The 22,135-nt window shown below is 46.3% G+C and overlaps 3 protein-coding genes across 5 annotated transcripts; all 3 read left to right on the top strand.

Annotated features, from left to right (window-relative positions):
- Positions 1 to 1,015: 1,015 nt before the first annotated feature.
- On the top strand, positions 1,016 to 5,682 carry LOC123164397 (protein FAR1-RELATED SEQUENCE 9). Of its 2 annotated transcripts, none has more exons than XM_044581846.1 (4): positions 1,016 to 1,269; positions 1,496 to 3,846; positions 4,589 to 4,683; positions 4,776 to 5,682. In XM_044581846.1, the coding sequence occupies exon 2, from the start codon at positions 1,499 to 1,501 to the stop codon at positions 3,680 to 3,682; it is 2,184 nt and encodes a 727-aa protein (XP_044437781.1). In that variant the 5' UTR covers positions 1,016 to 1,269; positions 1,496 to 1,498; the 3' UTR covers positions 3,683 to 3,846; positions 4,589 to 4,683; positions 4,776 to 5,682. The 2 variants fall into 2 exon arrangements, with proteins under 2 accessions (XP_044437781.1, XP_044437783.1); XM_044581848.1 differs by having other exon boundaries at positions 4,556 to 4,683.
- A 1,467-nt stretch (positions 5,683 to 7,149) lies between these two features.
- Positions 7,150 to 15,228, top strand: LOC123166432 (protein argonaute 1B). The gene is made up of 23 exons (XM_044584237.1): positions 7,150 to 7,402; positions 8,685 to 9,748; positions 9,829 to 10,049; positions 10,123 to 10,272; positions 10,355 to 10,488; positions 10,700 to 10,809; positions 10,889 to 10,995; positions 11,085 to 11,223; positions 11,310 to 11,426; positions 11,861 to 11,968; positions 12,052 to 12,123; positions 12,574 to 12,696; positions 12,793 to 12,958; positions 13,037 to 13,158; positions 13,231 to 13,368; positions 13,488 to 13,630; positions 13,712 to 13,774; positions 13,844 to 13,907; positions 14,016 to 14,151; positions 14,229 to 14,302; positions 14,380 to 14,474; positions 14,560 to 14,591; positions 14,697 to 15,228. Exons 2-23 carry the CDS (start codon positions 8,693 to 8,695, stop codon positions 14,903 to 14,905), a joined length of 3,579 nt encoding a protein of 1,192 aa, XP_044440172.1. The 5' UTR covers positions 7,150 to 7,402; positions 8,685 to 8,692; the 3' UTR covers positions 14,906 to 15,228.
- Positions 15,229 to 16,398: 1,170 nt separating this feature from the next.
- On the top strand, positions 16,399 to 18,720 carry LOC123167269 (transcription initiation factor TFIID subunit 8). 2 transcript variants are annotated; one of them, XM_044585096.1, is made up of 4 exons: positions 16,399 to 17,861; positions 17,933 to 18,012; positions 18,087 to 18,165; positions 18,254 to 18,720. In XM_044585096.1, the coding sequence occupies exon 1, from the start codon at positions 16,690 to 16,692 to the stop codon at positions 17,710 to 17,712; it is 1,023 nt and encodes a 340-aa protein (XP_044441031.1). In that variant the 5' UTR covers positions 16,399 to 16,689; the 3' UTR covers positions 17,713 to 17,861; positions 17,933 to 18,012; positions 18,087 to 18,165; positions 18,254 to 18,720. The 2 variants fall into 2 exon arrangements, with proteins under 2 accessions (XP_044441031.1, XP_044441030.1); XM_044585095.1 differs by having other exon boundaries at positions 18,087 to 18,170.
- Positions 18,721 to 22,135: the final 3,415 nt, after the last annotated feature.

Raw genomic sequence — 22,135 nt, 5'->3', positions numbered from 1 at the left:
ACTCTTCCCAAACTCAACCTAATATATAAAGTTGGATAAGGGATTACTAAACTAAGACATTGTTCTAAATTTTTAATCCGATTTTATTGACCTTTATTTATATGAAGTTTACACATCTTGATCTTCGAGTCTTATCTACAAAAAGAGATATTTGGTATAGTTAAACATGTGAGGTGGTTGCCATGGAATTTGACCAATTCCTCTCAATCATAAATCTAATGAGCATTTTAATTGCAATAACAACTTTTCTTTTGAGAAACACCAACTACAACATAGATGCACACCCACTCACACCATCATACACGTACTCACACATCGCCTATTAAAGATCAGGTCGTCATTGCAGAACTTCAAGATTGACTAAGCCATCATAGATACCTCACCATCAGACTGGAACATCCCCTCGCACTGAAAAAATAATTCTGATTAACGAGACACCAAAGCATCAAACGTGATATTTGACCCCAGTGGTTGGGGGTACCACCATCCTCCTAACCATCCAACCACTTGTTGGTTTCAATAAGAACGTAATTGCAGTAGGGTTTCCAAATAAACCAATACAAACTTGTTTTAATGCCTTATTACACTTCATACTCTTCGCCACATTTGTCTATGCATGTCAACACACTACACCTAGCTATAACTCTTGGAGCACATGATGTATTTTCTCACGAAAATAACTTTCGCACAAAATCACTCATGATATAAAAATAACACAAAATTTAAGTCCCCAATTTTACTATATTATGTTAGAAACTTTTACTGCATTTGTGACTGCCATGAGTAGCCTCAATTGCCATCCATCTTTTTTAGTCAATTTTTTCCATCCCGCGAATACTTGGCAGAGAAATGGATGTATCTAAACGTATTTTATTTTTAGATATATTTATTTTTATTCATTTTTGTGACAAGCAATTCTGAACGGAGGAAGTAATAATCCTGCATTTGGGCTCCTTTTACGGTTTTACCTGGCCGGCCCATACTAATCGGGCTCGGGGTCGGGCTCGAGCTCGAGCATACACACACAAAAAAAAGTTGCTCCACACAGACCAAACCAAACCCGAGCGAGTGCTCCCGATCCCGAACCAGATTGGGAAGGCGACCGACTACGACTCTCCGGCGGGCGGCGCGACCGACTCCGGCGAGCCCGGGCGGGGTGGCTGAAGCGTGCGGCGGAGGCGGCCTTCTCGGCGCCGTCAAGTTATAGGCAGGCTCCGGCGCCGCGCCGCGGCTGCTCCGCCGCGATTCCGGCCACTGGTCTCTGCTGAGGTACGAACATTTCGCCGTCCATCCACGATTTCTTCCCGGCGACGAGGTAGAGAAATTCGGACCATCTGTACTGGATCCGCCCCCGCGTACAGCCGATTGCTTAGCTCTGATGATGTTTAGTAACTTTTCCCCTTCGCGAGGCTAGGTTTCAGATGTCGGCTAGGGTTGATAGCATTTCCTTCCTTCAGCGGTTCGCCTGATCGATCTCCGGTATTTGACTTTGTAGGCCATGGTGAACACCGACGGTGAAGGTGCCGATGCCGGGGGCGGAGACCCAATGTGCGTCGATGAGAGTGCCGGCCCCGTCGTTGTTGGGGCAGACCAGTGTGAAGGAGCCAGGTTGCAGGACAGTGGAGCCGCTGTCGGCATTGAAGAAACCAGGGAAGGACAGGTGCCGGTTTCTCACCCCGGCGGCGGAATGAGGGTGCGAGGAGCGACTGTGGAGGAAGCCGAGAACGAGGAGGCCCCCACGGTGCAGGGCAGCAAGGAGGGGGCCGAGGAGCTGCTCCTGAAGGTGGTGTACAGCGAGGAGGAGGCGTACAAGCTGTACTGCGACTACGGGCACCGCACGGGGTTCAGCGTCCGCAAGGGCAAGCAGTCCTACTTCACCGGCACCAAGAGGATCAGGACCAAGGACTACTTCTGCTCCAAGGAGGGCCTCAAGGAAGCAGAGAAGCTTACCGACGAGAACTTCAACGACCCGCACACCAGGACCAATTGCAGGGCCATGGTTCGCTTCAGAGCGAACAGCCAGGGCGAGTGGAGGGTAATCCGACTCGTGTCTGATCACAACCACAACTTGGTAAGACCTGAAGAACGGCACCTTCTGCGATCTGCCAAGTCACTTATAGCTGGGAGGTCATGTTCTGCTGCGGATGCGGTGTTATGCGGTGGGTACCAGTTAGGGGGTGTACCTTCGCAAATGGCTGCAAGCACAAGCGTAACCAACAATGCAGAGACTCCGAGGCAAGATTTGCTCCCCGGTTTTAGTGGCATAACAAGGACATCAGCCGTAGGGACTGGAGAGTTGCAAAGGATTGTAAGCCATCTAAAGAGCAGAGCAAATCTAGATGGGATGTTTTACTGGGATGTTCAGTTAGACCGAGCTGGTCGGATGAGTAATTTCTTTTGGCGAGATGGTAGGAGCAGAATGGACTATGACTGTTTCGGTGACGTGGTTGTCTTTGATTCAACTTACCGCTTAAACAAACAGAATTATATAGTTGCTCCTTTTGTTGGTGTGAACCACCATTGGCAGACCACTATGTATGGCTGTGCATTATTAGCAGATGATTCGATGTCATCTTTCACGTGGCTGTTCAAGTCTTTCTTGGAGGCAATGGGAAACCGGCAACCACGATCTATTTTCACCAACCAAGACCAAGTTATGTCAAATGCAATTGAGGAAGTGCTTCCAAATACATGCCATCGCATTGCTCACTGGCACATTCAAAAGAATGCCGCTTCTCGCCTTGGTGCACTTAATGCTTCCAAAGCATTTAATAAGATGTTCACCAAGTGTATGCAGGGATGCGACACAGAAGCAGAATTCGAGGGAACATGGGCTGCGATGCTCCGTGAGTTTAAGTTGCAGGATAATAAGTGGCTGAGCAAACTTTATAAGCTCAAGCAGAAGTGGTGTGGTGCTCTGAACAAGTGCACTTTTGATGGTGGGGTCGAGAACGAGCCACAATGTGACAGTTTGAGTAACATATTCACTTGCATTGTCGATAAATCGACTTCTCTTTCCACAATTGTTGCTGCTGTGGATAAGCTGACTGAGGATTGGCGCGAAAAAGAGTTTGATGAGGATGTGCGGTGTTGTCAAAGGCCACTTTCTTGTATTATAAAGCACAGTGATATTTTGAATCATGCAGCAAAAGTTTATACACACAGAATCTACAAGCTATTCGAGACATATTTTCTTGACGGTTGTGGGGCCACAAAATTCAAGGCACTTCCGTGTGAAGACAGTGACACATATCGGTTTGAGATGACTATGCAGGGTAGAGGGTCAAGAGTCTGCACAGTTCATCTGAATATGTCAACAATGCAACTCACTTGCAGCTGTAGTCAGTTTGAGACAATGGGTTTACTTTGTCCACATACTCTGAAAGCTCTTAGTATCAAGAATGTGGGCAAAATTCCAGAAATATATATACTGAAGCGGTGGACCAGAGATGCTAAGCAGTGGGTTTTCAACCCAAAGCAGTATGAATCATCATATCAGGAATGCATGGATGATGAAGCTGGATACTGCAACCATGCTATGAGGTATGCTTATGACCTTGTGATGAAGAGTGAAGGGCAGGAGGAATTGAGAAGATCTCTTTGGGAGGCTCTTGAGGGTGGAGAGAAAGAATTGGAGAAATACCAAAATGCTACACAGTATGCACAATCTTATGCCACTTGAAAGAAGCATCGATAAGGCTTTTTGGTGTTACTACTGAGGAACGAAAGATATACTTAGGGATAACTGGGTCTTTTACAACATATATGTGCATACCTTCTTTTCTGCTGACTCAAACTGTAATCTAAAAATGGAAATGGAAACCTGTGAAACGAGATAAAGTTTGAGTAAGTCATAATTCTGTGCTTTTGATCGTTACTACTCTGATTCCATGTGCTTTGCTGGATACTACTATCTTTGTTTCCACATATTTGTTAATTAGCATGGGTCCATGATGTTTGTTAAACTGTTATATGATGAAGTTTCACCAGTGCTATTTTTAAGTTTGTGTGGGTGGCAGTTTATTGGGGTCAACCGGCCAGTTTGAACCATGCATGCTGTTAATATGGGTGAATGTAGGTCAGCCAAGTTGGGGTTGGCTGACATTTCTAAAAATCACATATTAATGTTTCAGAACCATGCAACAACAAAAAAACAAGGTCATGGGTTATTCTTAACCGTTGTTTTCGGTGGATGTTGGTTGTTCAATAGCTGGTTTCTAACTGAGACATGGGCATATGACATTGCACCCAATACATCAGCATTTGTCTCTGATTTTAAGGTGTGAACTCATGAGAGTAAGACTGTATGCGGTTGCTTTCTTACATCCATATGTTGTTTCCAAAAATTCCTTCTGCTTAATAAGAAAACATCAGAGTTTGTTTCTTGAGCATGAGGCACTATTCCAAAGTTATTTTTGGCTTGTACACACTATTTCTGGCATGGTCTTTGTTTGCTATGTGCACTGTAATATCTGTTGCCTGTAGTTCAAGTCTGCCAGAACACAAGTAGCTCGGTCACTTGTTCGCTCTGTTGTACTCACCTGTTTTTACATAGTTTGAAGCAGCTATTTATTGCCAACCCTTACAGACTCTTAAGACTTTCCTAACCTGGGAGAAGCTGGAGCATATGGCATGTGCAACTTGACTTGTTGCAACATTAAAACTCTTACCCTTTTGATGAAGGTAACTCTTGTTTCTTAACTTATTTCATTGTATACATGACAAATGGAGAAATTAGTGTTCAGAATGCGATCATTTTGGCTTTCATATGCCAGGAATCGTGGCATTCTTGAGGAGCTGGAGCAGTTCTGGGAGATGAGGTTCGAGCAGGGCCCCTCCCGAGCCGAAGCAAACGATGAACACCCTGACTGTGCCACCGTGCTGCCATGGGGACTGAACTGAGTGGTCTGAAACCGTCTTGAGCTTCCCAACGCATGTTCTTGCTGGTGACATGAATCAATGCTGTGCACATGTGGGTTTGGCTAGGAAGAGCCAGTGTGGCACCTCTTTCCTGCAGACGCGGTGACCAAGTTATGTCGAAAGCAATTGAGGAATTGTTTCCCAATACATGCCCTCACTGGAACATTCAAAATAACTCCACATCTCGCCTTGGTGCATTTGCTGGGGGTTCGAAAGCTTTTAATAAGATGTTCACCAAGTGTATGCAGGGATGCGACTCTGAAGTAGAATTCGAGGAAACATGGGCTAATAATAAGTTGCTGAAGCGGTGGACCAGAGACCAGCTCTTACTATTACAAATGTGTTCAAAATTCCAGAAATATGAATCATCATATAAGGAATGTATGGATGATGAAGCTGCATACCGCAACCATGGTATGAGGTACGCTTATGGCCCTGTGATGAAGAGTCGAGAGCAGGAGGATTGAGAAGATCTCTTTGGGAGACTCTCGACGGTGGAGTTATTTTTGGGAGAAATACCTAGGAAATGTTACCCAGTATGCTTATTCTTATGCCACTTGAAAGAAGCATCAGTTAAGCCTTTTGGTGTTACTACTCAAGAAGCAAGGTATACTCATGGGTTACTGGGTTCGGCATAACATGTGTGTACAGATCTTCTTTTATGCTGGCTGAAACTGTAATAACATAATAATGGAAACAAAAACCTGTGAAGCTAGAGACAAGTTTGAGCAAGCCATTATTGTTTACTCTTGTTTGTTATCACTTGATACTGTTATCTTACTATCTTTGGTTCCACATTGTTTTTTCAGTTAGCATGAATCGATGATTTTGTTGAGCTGTTATGAACTTATGATGGAGTTTCACTAGTGCTATTTTCAAGTTTGTATTTGTATAGCTGGGCTAAATATGATCTTGAGGAAAGTACTCCCTCCGTTCCAAATTACTCGTCGTGGTTTTAGTTCAAATGTGTAATTTGGAACGGAGGGAGTATATGATAAATGTGTCAATTTAGGTTTGACCAACATATGTGAAAAACACATCTAAATGTTTCAGAACCATGCAAGAAAAAGATGATCAGGATCACAGTTTCTTTTTTCTTTTTAAAGAAAATCCCAGCTGGTGTTGGTCGATTAGTAGCTGGTTTGTGACGTGAAATATGGAGTATCATAATTCATAAGGCTACTCGTGATGGAACTTCAGTTATGGAAGTAGGGGCACGCTACCTGAAAACCTTGCCCTTCTTCTGAAGATGACTCGTGTTTCTTCCTTATTTCGATCTATACATGACCAACGGAGAGAACTAGTGTTCGGAATGTGAGCATTTTATTTCTTTGGGCAGGCTGTTTTTCAGCTCAGCGAGCATGTAATCGTGTTGCCGATGGCGTAAATGTGGATTTAGCCGTGGAGGGACAAGCCGCGGGGAGGAAGAACGCCGGCACATGTCACCTCGGCATTGGAGGACGGACGTGGAGATGGAGGGAGAAACTGCAGGGAGGAGAAAACGATGACGTGTGTCACCTTGTGACTGGAGCACAGGCGTGGAGATGGAGGGAGTAGCCGCAAGGAGGAAGAACGACGAAATATGTCGCCTCATGGCTGGAGCAAGGAAGTGGAGATGGGGGAGTAGCTTCGAGGAGGAAGAACGCTGAGGAGTGTCGCCTCGTGACTGGGGCACGGGCGTGGAGGACGAGGGAGAAGGCATGGGTCGCCTCGTGATTGGGGAATGGACGTGAAGGCCGAGGGAGGAGGCACGCGTCGCCTCGCGAGTGGGGCGCGGACGTGGAGGCCGAGGGAGAAGGCACGCGTCGCCCCGTGAGTGGGGGCACGGACGTGGAGGCTGAGGGATAGGCCACGCGTCGCGCCGTGAGTGGGTGCACGGACGTGGAGGCCGAGGGAGAAGCCACGCCTCTCGAGTGGGGCACGGACGTGGAGGCCGAGGGATAGGCCACGCGTTGCCCCGTGAGTGGGTGCACGGACATGGAGGCTGAGGACGAAGCCACATGTCACCTCGTGAGTGGGTGCACGGACGTGGACGTCGAGGAAGAAGCCGCGCGTCGCCTCGCGAGTGGGGCACGGACGTGGGAGGCCGAGGAAGAAGCCGCGCGTCGCCTCGTGAGTGGGGGCACGGACGTGGACCTCGAGGGAGGAGCCACGTCGTCGTCATCATCATCATCTATAAATAAAGCGGGTTTAACCCATCCGTGGAGCGTGATAAAGCGGCGGAGTTACCTTACGCCAGTCGATCCATCTCACGCGCAGAATCCAATCTAGAGCGCAGAGAAGAGAGGAGAGAGAGCGGGGGAGGGCTGCCGTCATCCGCCCGCAGCCGCGCGTATTACTACGGGCGAGACCCGGTCGCCACGTGCTCCCACTCGTCCACTCCTCCCCCCACCCCCTCCGCCCCCCGCGCCCCCCGCGCCCCCCTCCCAGATCTCGCGACCAGCCGCCGCCGCCGCCGCCGCCGGGCCTCGCCGCCCCCGAGGTATACCTCCCGCTCCTTCTCCGGCCCGCCACGCTCCCTCCCCCCTCCCGCCCTCCCGCGTCGCACACATCCCCGCCACGCCCCGCCGGAGGAGATCGCATCGCGCGACAGGGCCTCCCTCCCTGCGGCGTCGGGGCGGGGCTCGCTCCCGCGCGGAGCGAGGCCGGAGCTCCCGCGCCTGGGCCGGCCGCATCGATGGCCCCTGTCCGCTTGCTCTAGCGTCCTGTTCGTTCGGCGCCTAGTGCGTGCGCGCGCGCTTGCTTGCGGAACGGCGCATGCTGCTTGCCAGAGCGACCGATTTGTTTGTTACTCTGTTCGTCGCGCGCTTGCTTGCTGGTGGCTCTGGCTCGGTTGGCCCGTTCGTGCCGTCCGCGTGGTTCGTCGAGGTTTAGGATGCTGGCGTCTCCCGTCCTTGCGGAGGGAAGGTAGCCATGCGCGCGGCTTGCCTAGATGCGCCGCCAAGCCAGCCAGGGTCAAATAAACTCTAGGTTACTTTTCGGGTCGACTCCCGTCGGGGTTGTGTGCATCTGTTACGGGCGGGGAATGCACCTTCCTTCTCCCATGGTGGTCTGCAGGCTTGTTGTGGAGGGCTTTTGTTCGTGGCCGTGTCCATAGGTTTCTGGGAGCCATATATGGATGGTTTTGTTTGCTTCGTTCCAAATATTTGCTGCCCTCACCACCAGGTGACTGAGCAGTAACACGTATAAAGAAAGAAAGTATGATGACATTAGTCAAAGCATCTTTGAAGGTTTCCAGTATGGTCTTGCAGTCATACGGCTTCCATTGGTATAGGCTGCAGTGTGGTATTTGATTTCAAGTTCCACTGTATGTGCAAACTATGCTGCCTACTCCTTATCGTTATGCTCGGGTGACATTATTCTATAGAGTTTTCGGTCCTTGAGGGAAGGTTGTCGTGCATGGTTTGCCTAGACACATGTCGTTGAGTCAGGGTTAAATCGCAGCAGACTCGTGAGGACCGAGCTTGTGTTCTAGCTTTCCTATTCAGGTCGAGTAGAGCGTCTCCCGAAGGGGTTGTGTATGTTTGTTAGAAGCGTGGAACGAATCTTGTCCCATGTTGGTTTGCAGACTTGTTATTGGGGCCATCTGGTTGATGGGATGCTAAACTGAGAAATGCACCAATTTCGTTTTTCTCGCTAGGCTTTTGCTCGATTATGATGTTATATGTCTTTCTGCTTCAAGTTATACCTGAGGAGTATCTTTCCATCTTTGATACTTCATAATTTCTGTAACCTAACATTTTGGAGCATTCTTGTCTTGGCAGAGCCCATCATGGTTAGGAAGAAAAGAACCGGCACTGGAGAGAGTTCCGGAGAGGCTTCGGGAGCTCCTGGACAGGGTTCCTCGCAGCCAGCTGAGAGAGCTCCTCCTCAACAGCATCAACAGCATGGTGGTGGACGTGGTTGGGTGCCTCAACAGGGTGGCCGTGGTGGTGGGCAACACCTAGGCCGTGGTGGACAGTATCAGGGCCAGGGAGGGCCAGCTGCACACCGTCCAGGTGGCCCACCCGAATATCAGCAGCGTGAATATCAGGGCCGTGGACATCCAGGTGGTGGTCCACCTGAATATCAACCGCGCGACTATCAGGGCCGTGGACATCCAGGTGGTGGGCCACCTGAATATCAACCGCGCGACCCTCAGGGCCGTGGACATCCAGGTGGTGCTCCACCTGAATATCAACCGCGCGGCCCTCAGGGCCGTGGACATCCTGGTGGTGCTCCACCTGAATATCAACCGCGCGGCCCTCAGGGCCGTGGACATCCTGGTGGTGCTCCACCTGAATATCAACCGCGCGGCCCTCAGGGCCGTGGACATCCAGGTGGTGGTCCACCTGAATATCAACCGCGCGACCCTCAGGGCCGTGGACATCCAGGTGGCGGTCCACCTGAATATCAACAGCGTGACTATCAGGGACGTGGTGGTCCACGCCCTAGAGGGGGTGGAATGCCGCAGCCATCCTATGGCGGGCATATGGGAGGACGTGGAGGACACAATGTTCCTCCAGGCCAGTCAAGAACAGTTCCCGAGCTGCACCAAGCCCCAGACGTCCAATATCAAGCCCCGGTGGTTTCACCATCCGCATCGGGAGCTGGCTCTTCCCCTCAGCCTGCGGCGGAGGTGAGCAGTGGACAAGTCGAGCAACAGTTTCAGAAACTTGACATCAGTGATCAAAGTTCGACCAGCCAAGCCATTCAACCGGCACCTGCATCAAGCAAATCAGTTCGATTCCCATTGCGCCCTGGAATGGGTAAATGTGGGGATAGGTGTGTGGTGAAAGCCAATCATTTCTTCGCGGAGCTCCCTGATAAAGACCTTCACCAATACGACGTATGCCCTTCAGATGAAATTTTATTCCCACACTGGAGTTATTATTTTGCAGTTTCTGATCATCAGCCTTGTTTCATCAGGTGACCATAACGCCAGAGGTTACATCGCGCGGTGTTAATCGTGCTGTGATTGCAGAACTTGTAAAGCTGTATAGACAATCTCATATGAATGGACGTCTACCTGCCTATGATGGAAGGAAGAGCCTTTATACAGCTGGGCCATTACCATTTACTTCGAGGACATTTGAAATCGCTCTGCAAGATGAAGATGAAGGCCTTGTTGGTGGGCAAGCCACGCCAAGGTATGTTGTTGCTGTGATATTTGTACTTGAACTTAGTCATAGTTTTGTACTGACATTCCCCTTTGTTTTTAAGGCGTGAGAGACAATTCAGGGTGGTGATCAAATATGCTGCCCGTGCTGATCTCCATCATTTGGCTATGTTTCTAGCCGGGAGGCAACCAGATGCACCTCAAGAAGCTCTTCAGGTGCTTGACATTGTGCTACGGGAATTGCCTACTGCCAGGTAAATTTTAGTTAACCATGTCTCATGTTATTATTTTTCATGTGGCATAGGTTAAAATTTGTTTGAGTTTTTTCTTCTGTAGGTATTCCCCAGTTAGTAGATCATTTTATTCTCCCAACCTAGGGAGACGTCAGAGACTTGGGGACGGTTTGGAAAGTTGGCGTGGATTTTACCAGAGTATAAGACCTACGCAGATGGGGCTTTCGCTGAATATTGGTTAGATGCCCCCCTCCCATCTTGATTTCTCCTTGTGTATCACTGTTCATTTGTTGTCTTCTCAGTTGTGATAAATGTGGTCGGCGGGTGGCCTGAATGCTCAGTAATACATAGTGTCCAAGTCCTGTTTTACAGAGCATCCAGGTGTAGGCTGATGAATGCTCATTGGTCTTGCTGAAATAGTGATTTTATACGGTGCTTCTTCTCGCAGATATGTCTTCTACAGCATTTATCGAGCCTCTCCCTGTGATTGAGTTTGTTGCTCAGCTTCTGTGCAGAGACATCTCAGTTAGACCGCTCACTGATTCAGATCGTGTGAAGGTTCGATTCATTACTTGTCTCGCTGTTGTTCACAGAGACTTCTGGTTATGCCTAGTTATCATTATTCTCCCTCCTGCAGATTAAAAAAGCCCTACGAGGTGTAAAGGTTGAGGTTACACATCGAGGAAACATGCGTAGGAAATACCGTATATCTGGCCTCACATCACAAGCAACACGAGAGCTATCGTATGTGCCTCTTCCCTGCTTTATACACAGAATGCTCTTATGCTCCTGCATATTTGTGGGTGATTCCTTGTTGGGTTTTCATGTGGTAGATTCCCTGTTGATGATCGTGGTACTGTTAAGACTGTGGTGCAATACTTCCTGGAGACGTATGGTTTCAATATTCAGCACACCACTTTACCTTGCTTGCAAGTCGGTAATCAGCAAAGGCCGAATTATCTCCCCATGGAGGTTAGTATATCTTCAACAACCTTGCTCTTTAACACCTCAGTATGTTGGTACAAGTTATTCATCAATTTCTCACATGGAAATATCAGGTTTGTAAGATTGTTGAAGGACAACGCTACTCAAAACGACTGAATGAAAAACAAATAACTGCTCTACTGAAAGTGACTTGCCAGCGCCCTCAAGAGCGTGAGAAGGACATCTTGCAGGTGATTGTTAATTACTTTTATCATTTTAGTGCAAATCGCTGTAACATTGTTGCTGCAAAATTACCTTTTGACACTTGTATATATGTGTTTATGTAGCTGTTTGATGTTTTCCCTAGTCTGTATGTTTTCCCCAGTCAATCATGTTGACATAGTTCTTCCTGTTTGATGTGTTTACTATTTAGTTCATGCTATTGCAGTTAAAGCATCTGTATGTTTTTTTAGGATTCCTGCACAAGTATAGTTTAATAGATGGTAGTTTCTTGATGAGGATGATAGTTGTTGATGCCTTGATGGGTCAGTTATGGTGGAAACTATTATGACCCTTTATATCTCGTATGTCAAATGCTTAGGTACTATCACTGTTATCTGCACCAGGATTATCCTTTTAAACTTGAGCGTCTAAATCTCTTTTTTGTCTGTCTTCATTTAACCAGACTGTGCATCACAATGCATACTATGAAGATCCATATGCACAGGAATTTGGCATAAAAATAGATGAGCAACTTGCATCGGTTGAAGCTCGTGTTCTGCCTCCGCCAAGGGTAAGTCAATTTTCTATTGCGATTAGACAGCAGTTGATTTCATATATGTGCATAGCAGCTGACTGCATGCTCTTTTTTTATAGCTTAAGTACCATGATAGTGGCAGAGAGAAGGATGTCTTACCCAGGGTCGGCCAATGGAACATGATGAACAAGGTAGGTCTTGGTGATGTAACGGAAGAATTCTACTGAAATAATTTTAAAACGAAGTCATGCATAGATAAAAAAAAATGATATGTGAAATAAAAATAGAAGTGGCAACGAATCACACAACTGGGAAACAATTAACAATCTGAGCTGGAAATTATTTCTGCAATTGTCTGCTCAATGAATTATCAATATAGTAGCAAGAATATCAACTTATTTGCAACATGCAGCTTTCATAAATACTAACTGTATCATAATTTTGCTGCTGTCCTTCTTTCTCACTTTTTAGAGAACTGTCTAGGTTCACATGGGATAATTTTAAGAGAATGTGCACATCTCAAAACCATACTATTTGGGTGGATGCCCTCCATTAGCTTTGTTTCTTCAACCCATATACCCCCTTCATCTTGTGATGTTATGTTTTAACTAGTTCTCATACTTGTTCATTTTGGTGGGTAGAAAATGGTCAATGGTGGTAGAGTCGGCCACTGGGCATGTATTAACTTCTCTCGGAATGTTCAAGATAATGCTGCCAAGGTTTTCTGTCATGAGTTGGCTATAATGTGCCAAATATCTGGAATGGTATGGTTCGATCATGCAACTAACTTCTCATATTTCTCTGTCGCTTTGGTTATTTTGTATTCTGTAGTCATCGACTTCTCTTTTTCTATGTCTTAGAACTTTGCACCTGAACCTGTGCTGCCCGTACTTAGTGCGAGGCCTGAACACGTGGAAAGAGCACTGAAGGCACGTTATCATGATGCCATGAACGCAAGCAAACCCCCGGGCAAAGAACTTGACCTGCTAATTGTTATACTGCCAGATAATAATGGTTCTCTTTATGGTATGATCTCTTCCAAAGCACGTTTGAAGATTCCCAAGTGCATACTTTTGCTTATTATTTTTGTTTTATTTTCTCCAGGGGACCTTAAAAGAATTTGTGAGACTGAACTTGGATTGGTATCCCAGTGTTGTCTTACAAAACATGTTTTTAAGATGAGCAAGCAGTATCTTGCAAATGTAGCTCTCAAAATCAATGTTAAGGTACTTCACTGACCTCCAACCATTCCTTCTCTATAATAGACCTTGTGGTTTATTTATTTTCCTACTTTTCAGGTGGGGGGAAGGAATACTGTTCTTGTGGATGCTTTGGCAAGGAGGATTCGCCTTGTTACCGACAGACCGACCATAATATTTGGTGCTGATGTTACACATCCCCACCCTGGAGAAGATTCTAGCCCTTCCATTGCAGCTGTAAGTGACTTGTTATTATAAAGATATGTCTTGAGATGTAATTGAAGGTCCACAATTTTTCTAGGTGTGTTGGAAGTTCTGTGGTTTTATTGATTTCTTGATAATATTCTCTCCTCTAGGTGGTTGCTTCTCAAGACTGGCCTGAGATAACCAAGTACGCAGGATTAGTGAGTGCCCAAGCCCATAGGCAAGAGCTGATACAGGATCTTTTTAAAGTATGGCAAGATCCCCAAAGAGGAACTGTTACTGGTGGCATGATCAAGTAAGCTCTTAGTGAGCTAAGGAAACATACTAACTCTATATTTGGATGCTGCTAAAAGTGTATTTTCTGTTAAATTTGCAGGGAGCTTCTCATATCTTTCAAGAGGGCAACTGGACAGAAACCTCAGAGAATCATATTTTACAGGTTCATAGCCTTTCTTGCGCATCTTTGCTAAAGCATGATTGCCTATTATTAACCAACCGGTATTTTCAGGGATGGTGTCAGTGAGGGACAGTTCTATCAAGTTCTGTTGTTTGAACTTGATGCCATTCGTAAGGTACAATTTGTTTGACTATACTTTCTGTAGAGCTACTCTTAACCACACTTTAGTTGGTAATATTCCACATTTTTTTCCCTGACTGACATTTCTTAACTATGTTGTTAGGCCTGTGCATCCTTGGAGCCCAATTATCAGCCTCCAGTTACCTTTGTGGTTGTCCAGAAGCGTCATCACACCAGGCTTTTCGCTAACAATCACAATGATCAGCGTACTGTTGATAGAAGCGGGAACATACTGCCTGGTTAGTTTCTTGCGCAAACAAGGTTTTTGTGCTTGGTGAAATTTTGAACCTCACCATTTTATGCTTCCTAATTGTAGGCACCGTTGTTGACTCGAAGATCTGCCATCCGACAGAATTCGATTTCTACTTGTGCAGCCATGCTGGCATTCAGGTTGGCTTTTCTTCATTTGCAATGTGTTCATTTGACAAAATGTGCTGATTGCTGATTCGAGTGTGGATTCATTTCAGGGAACAAGCCGGCCTGCTCATTATCATGTTCTGTGGGACGAGAACAAATTTACTGCTGATGAGTTGCAAACTCTCACAAACAACTTGTGCTACACGTAATTTACTGTTCTATCATGCCCTTCTAATAATAATTAAAACTCACTGCTGTTTCATTGGCTGATCAAACATTATTTTTTTCAGATATGCTCGATGCACCCGCTCCGTATCAATTGGTAAACTCCCCTATCTATCGCGAGCAACATTTTCCTCAAGCTTCTCGTACTAGATTCAATGCTGTTAAAGTCACCTCTGACCAGTGGTTGTTTGCTTGCTTGCAGTTCCTCCCGCATATTATGCACATCTGGCAGCCTTCCGGGCTCGGTTCTACATGGAGCCGGACACCTCTGACAGCGGGTCCGTGGCTAGCGGTGCACGTGGTGGTCCTCCACAGGGCGGTCCACGCAGCAGCACCAGGTTCGGGAATGTTGCTGTCAGGCCTCTCCCTGCCCTCAAGGAAAACGTCAAGCGCGTCATGTTTTACTGCTAGATAGGATCCTGGTGGTTACCGTGAGGCTACTTGAAGCACCTGCGAGAGTAGTATCAAATATTAGTATTGGTGATGCTGTTCAACACCATTGTGCAAACCTATATCGAAGTATCTGTTGTACTCTGTTTTATTGCTTGCCTAGGGTATTCTAAGTACTTGCACCGGATTGGCGATTGGTGCACAAACCTTTTAAGCTATTTGACTGGATTGGGTGTAAATTATATGTGGTGCTGCGAGAAGCTTTTGCTTTCGCGGCTGTGCATGGCCATCTACATTTGTATAACTGGTGTTTAAAATATTTATGAACCTGTGTCATGGAATCACTTGCTGGCATGTGTTTTTGTTGTCTTGCATGGTTGCATACAACGGTAAATTCTTAGGGTTGTCTGTATGAAAGCATTTCTAGTGAAAGAATAGAACACTGGCAAACGACTGCATACTCTTGATAATTTTGTAGGCTTATATTTCCAGAATTGAAGTTAGCATTGGGAAAGATAGATACAATGGTAGCAAAATCAGAAAGGAGCACATCTTTACACTGACCACCACTGACATTGCGTGTATAATCCATGCCAATGATTACCACCTCTGGAGTAGCTATTTTAAGTGAAAAACCCCTGTTGGCTTTGCATGACATGGCATCATGTTTTCACATCCAGCTAGGATCCTGCGTAATATAGAAATCATCTTTGTGATCCTATGAATCAGTTCAACTAAAATCTTAGATTCATACTAGAGCCACGATGATTTAGTCTTGAGCTAAACAAAAGATAAGGGTTCTTCGAATGAGAACCGCTTACCCAGTAGGTAACATAAGTGCAGCCCTCAATTCCACCCATTTGTCCACTTCGCTAATTTTGGTCAACTGTAGACACACCATAGTTCATCACCAATTTCGACAAATGCTAACATTTATATTGCCAACTTCAGCAAAGTACATAGTTCAAATGCAAATTTAATTAAGAATATACATAGTTTAGTACATTTCCTCAAAATGTTAGCCTAACACTAGCTATGGAACATGTTCGTTATCCGGCAACATGGGAGACAGGTGGGGTGGCAACACGACGAGCGATAGAGCGTGACTGGGCTGGGAGGAGCTGGCTTCATCTGACGGGAGATCCGCGGCTCCGAGAGGGGTCAGCATACTAGTTGCCCCAAAAGAAGGGAGACTAGAATATAATCTTCTCTTAACTTCACACATCAACCATCTATGTCAGCATGAACCAACCTTTATTTGGGTGGTTAGGAGGACAACGATATCCCCAGTCCACGCCCACCGAAGTTCAAGTCCACGACTTACATTGATGCTTCCCAATGATGTGTGTTTAATGAAAGGAGTTGTTCCGTTGACAACGAAAACGTCACCGACAACTTCATCAAGTTCAAGATAATATGTCGGCTCAGTTTGTCGGAGACGGATGCATAGGATGTGAATGCATAGAGGGTTTTATAAGCTCAAAAACGGTCGATGCCAGCAGGTCGGGGTCCGCACCCCCTCCGTGTCGGCTCACGTCTCCCGCAGGCCGCAGGTGCACGACGGGGAAGGGAAGGGAAATCAATCCATCCCCAACGGTCCAAACCCTAACTAAACCCACCCACCCTCGATCGATTCCCTACCAAATTCAGGCCACCGCGGCGGCCGCCTTCAAATCCCCCTCCCCCAAACCCCTCGATCGATCGATGCGACCTCCCTCCCCCTCGATTCGGCGGAGGCGGCGGCGCGACCCGCAACCCTAGCACCCAACCCAGCCCCGGATCCGCCCGCGCGGGCGCGTCGAGGCATGGGCGGCGGCGGCGCCGACGAGTTCGGGCGGGCGACGGCGAGGGCCGCGGTGGCGCGGGCGCTGCAGGCGGCGGGCTTCGCCTCCGCGACCCGCTCGGCGGTGGACGCGCTCGCCGACGTCCTCCTCCGCTACCTCCGCCTCCTCGGCGCCGCCGCCAACGCCCACGCCAACCTCGCCGGCCGCTCCGCCCCCAACGAGCTCGACGTGGTGCAGTTCCTCGAGGAGGCCGGCGAGGCGTACCAGGGCTTCGAGGGCGCCTCCTCTACCCGCGGCCGATGCCTCGTCAGCTCCGGCGTCGTCAAGGATTTGGTCGCGTTCGCTGGCGATGCCGATGACAAGCCGCAATCCGTGAGGAGGCCTCTGCCCAGGTTTCCGGTGCGGCACGATCCGCCGCCCGCGCGGTCGTGTGTTAGCTTTGCGGCGCTGGGCCGGGGGAGCGGGATGAGGCATGTGCCCGAGTGGCTCCCGGCCTTTCCGGAGCCCCACACGTATGCGAGCGCCGATGAGTCGGGCGAGATGGTCGGTGGGTCGGCGGTTGCGGTGGATGAGGTTGAGCAGGTGCGGCGGCAGAGGAAGGCCGAGAAGTCGCTGCTTGGTTTGCAACGGCAGCTGGCGCTCGCGGGTGGCAATGGGATCCGCCCGGCGATGGTGGAGGAGAATGGTGCTGGCAAGGGGAAGGAGCTAGATAGGGCTGTGGTCAAGAGCAATCCATTTCTTCAGTCAGCATTGCGTTATGGAGACAAGGAGGTGTCAGAGGTTGGCATGCCAAATTTGGGGAAGAAACACTCTGTTCTTGATGAATTTGCACCTGCTTTCGCTGAATCGGAAGGTGAAGGACTTGATGAGGGGAGGAGGGACCAAGACCAAGGTCAAGGTCGGAAGAGGATAGTTCCAAAGGAGAGGCCACCGGTGGTGATGGCATTGAACTCGAGAGACCGTAAGGGCCCCTGGTTCCTGGAGGATGATCGGAAGCGGAGGGCACTGTCGATACTAGCAGAACCAATCGAGAAGCCTAGTTGATCTGCTGTACACTTACCATGCTGATGCTGCTCGCATCTTTCCTGCCGGTGATGCTCTCCCATTTCTTATGCTCTTCCCGGTGCCGACCTTGGAGATCCTTGCCGGTTTTCGAAACATATTGTTGATAGAAGCAGAAAACATACTGCATGGTTAGTTGCTTGTGGAAACAAGTTTTTCGTATTCATCTCAATTTTGAACCTGACCATTTTTATTTCTATAGTTCCATGCACCGTTATTGATTTGAAGATTTGCCATCTGATGGAATTTGGTTCCTACATATGTAGCTATGTTGGCATTCAGGTTGGCCTTCCTTTATTTGCAGTTTATTTAAACGGATTTGGCCAATTGCTGATTCGAATGTCAATTACTTTCAGGGAACAGGCCGGCCTGCTTCATTATCTTGTTCTGTGCGACGAGAACAAATTTACCGCTGATGAGTTGCAAACTCTACACGTAATGTACTATTCTATCCAACTTCTTGACAATTAGAATGCTGTTTAACTGGCCAATTAAATATAAAATTCCTACTGTTTCATGCTAGGTGCACGCGCTCTGTATCGATCGGTAAATTCCCCACTTGAAAAGAACATCCTGTTAGTTTCTCATGCTAGGTTGAACGCTGCAATCGCAGTTCCTCCGGCGTATTATGCACATTTGGTGCCTTCTGGGCTTGATTTTACACGCAGCTGGATACCTCGGACAGCTGGTTGCTAGTGGTGCACGCAGTAATAGCGCATTTTGGGAATGTTGCTGTTAGGCCTCTCCCTGGAAAATGTCAAGCGTGTCATGTTTTACTGTTAAGGTTGTGGCGGTTCCACTGATGATGATATTTCAAGTGCCCGTGAGCTGTATTGTGCTGACTCGGGTGTGAAGTACTGTGTCGATGATGGTGCTGCCAGAACACCGCCGCACAAGCTTTTCTATTTCTTGTGCTGAGCGGTTTGTTCGTGCGACCATCTATCTTTGTATTAAGTGACGTTTAATCTGTTGAGGAACCAATGTTATGAATCGCCTGCAGCCTCTGCCCACTTTCTTTTTAACTGCTCTGCCCACTTTCTTTTTAACCGCTCTGCCCACCTTGCTGGGTTTAAGGGGCCTGTGTTTTTTGCTGTCTTATATGCTGTCCATAATTTTTCTCACTGACATGGGATTTCTTGAAATCATGGTCCATATCTGGCATAAATATAGCATAACTAGTTGATGCAGAAAATGTTTATGGTAAGATATGCTTACAACTAATGGGATCCGAGTATTCATTTCGTACATGCGATGCTCAATTGCTTGAAATCAATAACGGTATGCAGAAAATGTTTTTTTACAAAATCTCGAATACTTTTGAATTCTTACACATTTTCAAATTCACAAATATTTTTTGAACAAGCAAACATTTTTGTACGAATATTTTTTTCTGAAAGAGTGAATTTACAAATTCGTCATCATTTTTTGAATTTGGGACTTTTTTGAAATTCATGAACAATTTTTCAACATTTGACCATTTGCTTTAAAATCACAATTTCTTTTGAATCTGCGAACATTTTATTAATTTTTGGACAAGTTTTCCAAAATTCACATTTTTTTTGGAATTTCGGTATCTTTTTTGTAATCCTGAATATTTTAATGAAGAATAAAACAGAAATAGAAAATAAAAAAGAAAGAAAGGAAAAAAAGGGGGTGTCCATCTCCATAAATGGACTGGTCCAAAGAAAGAAAGAATGCACGTTGGCTCGTTAGGGAATGCGCACCACGCAAAATAGGAGCTCCCATCCCAGGTGTCTTGAACCGAAATCACTAATCAAGGGGCACCCCTTGCAAAGGTCACCCCCTCTTCCCAGGTTGCGGCAAGTGGGGCACTGCATGTGCGCCAGTTGTCGCAACCTGGGAGTTTTCTCATTTTTGTAGATTTATTTATTCAAAATGTTTTATCTCTTAATCCGTGCGTCCAAATCTCAAACCATTTTCATCGTTGAATTTTTCGCGTCGGGATCTTCAAAATTAGATCCCATGTTAAGAGGTTTCCATGAAGTCCTTTTTCACAAAAAAATGGAAGAGAAAATACCTGAGCCGGAAGTGCACCAGTTGTCACAACTAGAAAGTTTTCTCATTTTTTGTAGATTCATTTATTCAAAATGTTTTATCTCTTAATACGCGCATCCAAATCGCAGACCATTTTCATCGTTGAATTTTTCGCGTCGAGATCTTCAAAATTAGATCCCATGTTAGAAGTTTCGACGAAGGCTTTTTTCATGAAAAAATGGAAGAGAAAATACCCGAGCCGGAAGTGCACCAATTGTCGCAACCTGAAAGTTTTTTCATTTTTCATAGATTCCTTTATTCAAAATGTTTTATCTCTTAATTCGTGCGTCCAAATCGCAAACCATTTTAATCGTTGAATTTCTCGCGTCGAGATCTTCAAAACTAGATCTCATGTTAGAAGTTTCGATGAAGTCTTTTTTCACGAAAAAAATTAGTAGACAAAATACCCGAGCCGGAAGCACGACCCCTCGGCCCCACCTTCCGAGAGGCACAATTCTGCCTCGTGTGGAAGATAAAAAAGCATATTTTTTTCTCTTTCTCTGTGCCTCCGTCGGAAGCAAATCTGTGCCTCTCGCGGAAGAAAAAAACATGTTTTTTTTCAAAAGGCACAACCTTTCACGGAAGCAAAATTGTGCCTCCACAGAAAGAAAATCTGCGCCTCTCACTAAAGAAAAGAACACATTTTTTTGCGCAAATTTTTTGGCTCAAAAACCTAGGAAAAACCGGGCAAAAACCAAAAGGCCAAGAAAAATCCATCAAAAAACCGAAATCGTACACAAAAACAAAAACAAAAAATCCTGCTGGGTACCTAGCACGCGACATGTGGCGGCTGAGAGCGCCCGTGTTCTCAGCCAACCAAAAATGACCCTTGAGGGACTCCTGCAAGGGGTACAAATCAATTAATTGCTCTTGTCTTGAACCTGATGATAGATCGGGATCTCCTAGTGAATCGGGCCGGCTTATAAAGCGCGATATACTGTAGTGTACCGACTAAAGCATTTTTTGTTGGATTTCTATTAACTCTGTTTCTTTATTGCTTTATTTATTTTCAGTCCTATTTCATTTGGTTTTTACAAAATATATTTATTATACTAAAAATATAAAATAGTTTGAAAGTTGGAGAAATTTCTTTTCAAAAATTAAATATTTTTATAAATTTTGTGAAACATTTCTGAAAAATATGAACAATTTTTAAATGCGACATATTGAACGTTCTGAACCTTTTCAATTTTTTAAAATGCAAACATCTTTTCAAAATGCTTTTTTTATTTCACGAAAATTTTAAGAAACGTGGAAATCTTTCGAAAAGGAAATAAAGGAAAGAAAACCATCAAAAATGGGTAAAGAAAATAACAGAGAAAAGGAAAAAAAACTTGACCGGAAACATTTAGAAGGTTCCTAAAATCATGAAAACCGAAAAACAGAACCTAAGCAAATGGGCCGACCTAGTTCACTCGCTCGCTCGGTGTATTCAGAAGGTCGACAATAATAGTGTGACATAACGAGCGTCAGATGGGATTTGCGTGATAGATCGCAATCATGTTTGATGTCACTGGACTCGAGAGCTCCTATATAGCGGGCCACGCGCTGAGAACGCAGCGGGCTCACAACCCCCACTACCCCCTTCGCGCCTGTGACGCCCGGATAATTAGGCTACAATAATTCCCTGCTAATGGAGCCACATCACCACGATCACTGTTGTTATTCTCCCGATGATTCAATCCCGTTCAAATTCAAAATTCAAAATCAAGGCAAACGATAAAAGTTTTCAAACATTAAAACTAAAATGTTCAAATTGGAACAAATAAATCCTAAGTAATAATGAAGGAGAAACCACACTTTTATAAAATGTGTAAATACTCTAAAATGAGCAAAACAGCAGCTAAAACCAATAATTAAATGCTTTTTATAATATATAAAATATTAAACTAATTTATTTGGGAGCCCAAGTTATTGTGACAATAGAATAAGTAGTAACACTATTTTAGAAACTAATTTAGCATTTTATAAAACTATAGTAAATAGAAAGTGAGATAAAACAGTAAAAAGGAAATAGATAAAAGAAAACCAAACCAATAAAAAAAAAAAAGACCCCCGGGCCAACCGACCCAACAGGTCGGCCCAGTCAGCCACCAGGCCAGCCCACCCCGTCGCCTTATCCCCGCACCCCCCCTGTGACCTAAAGCCACGTCCCCCACTCCCCCCCACGACTCTTCCTCCCTCGCACGCTCCCTCCCCTTGTTTCCAGATCGGGCGCCCCTGGCACCGATCGATGCCGCCGCCCACGCCCGACGTCCTCCCCGCCACCTCAGACTACGCCGGGAGCACCGCCTCCGCCGTCTTCGTCAACTACAAGGACGTATCGGAGCTCGGGACCTCTGCCTCGCGC

The sequence above is a fragment of the Triticum aestivum genome, chromosome 7D, assembly GCF_018294505.1.
Source record: "Triticum aestivum cultivar Chinese Spring chromosome 7D, IWGSC CS RefSeq v2.1, whole genome shotgun sequence".
NCBI lineage: Eukaryota > Viridiplantae > Streptophyta > Magnoliopsida > Poales > Poaceae > Triticum > Triticum aestivum.
This window is presented reverse-complemented; position numbering and strand designations above follow the sequence as displayed.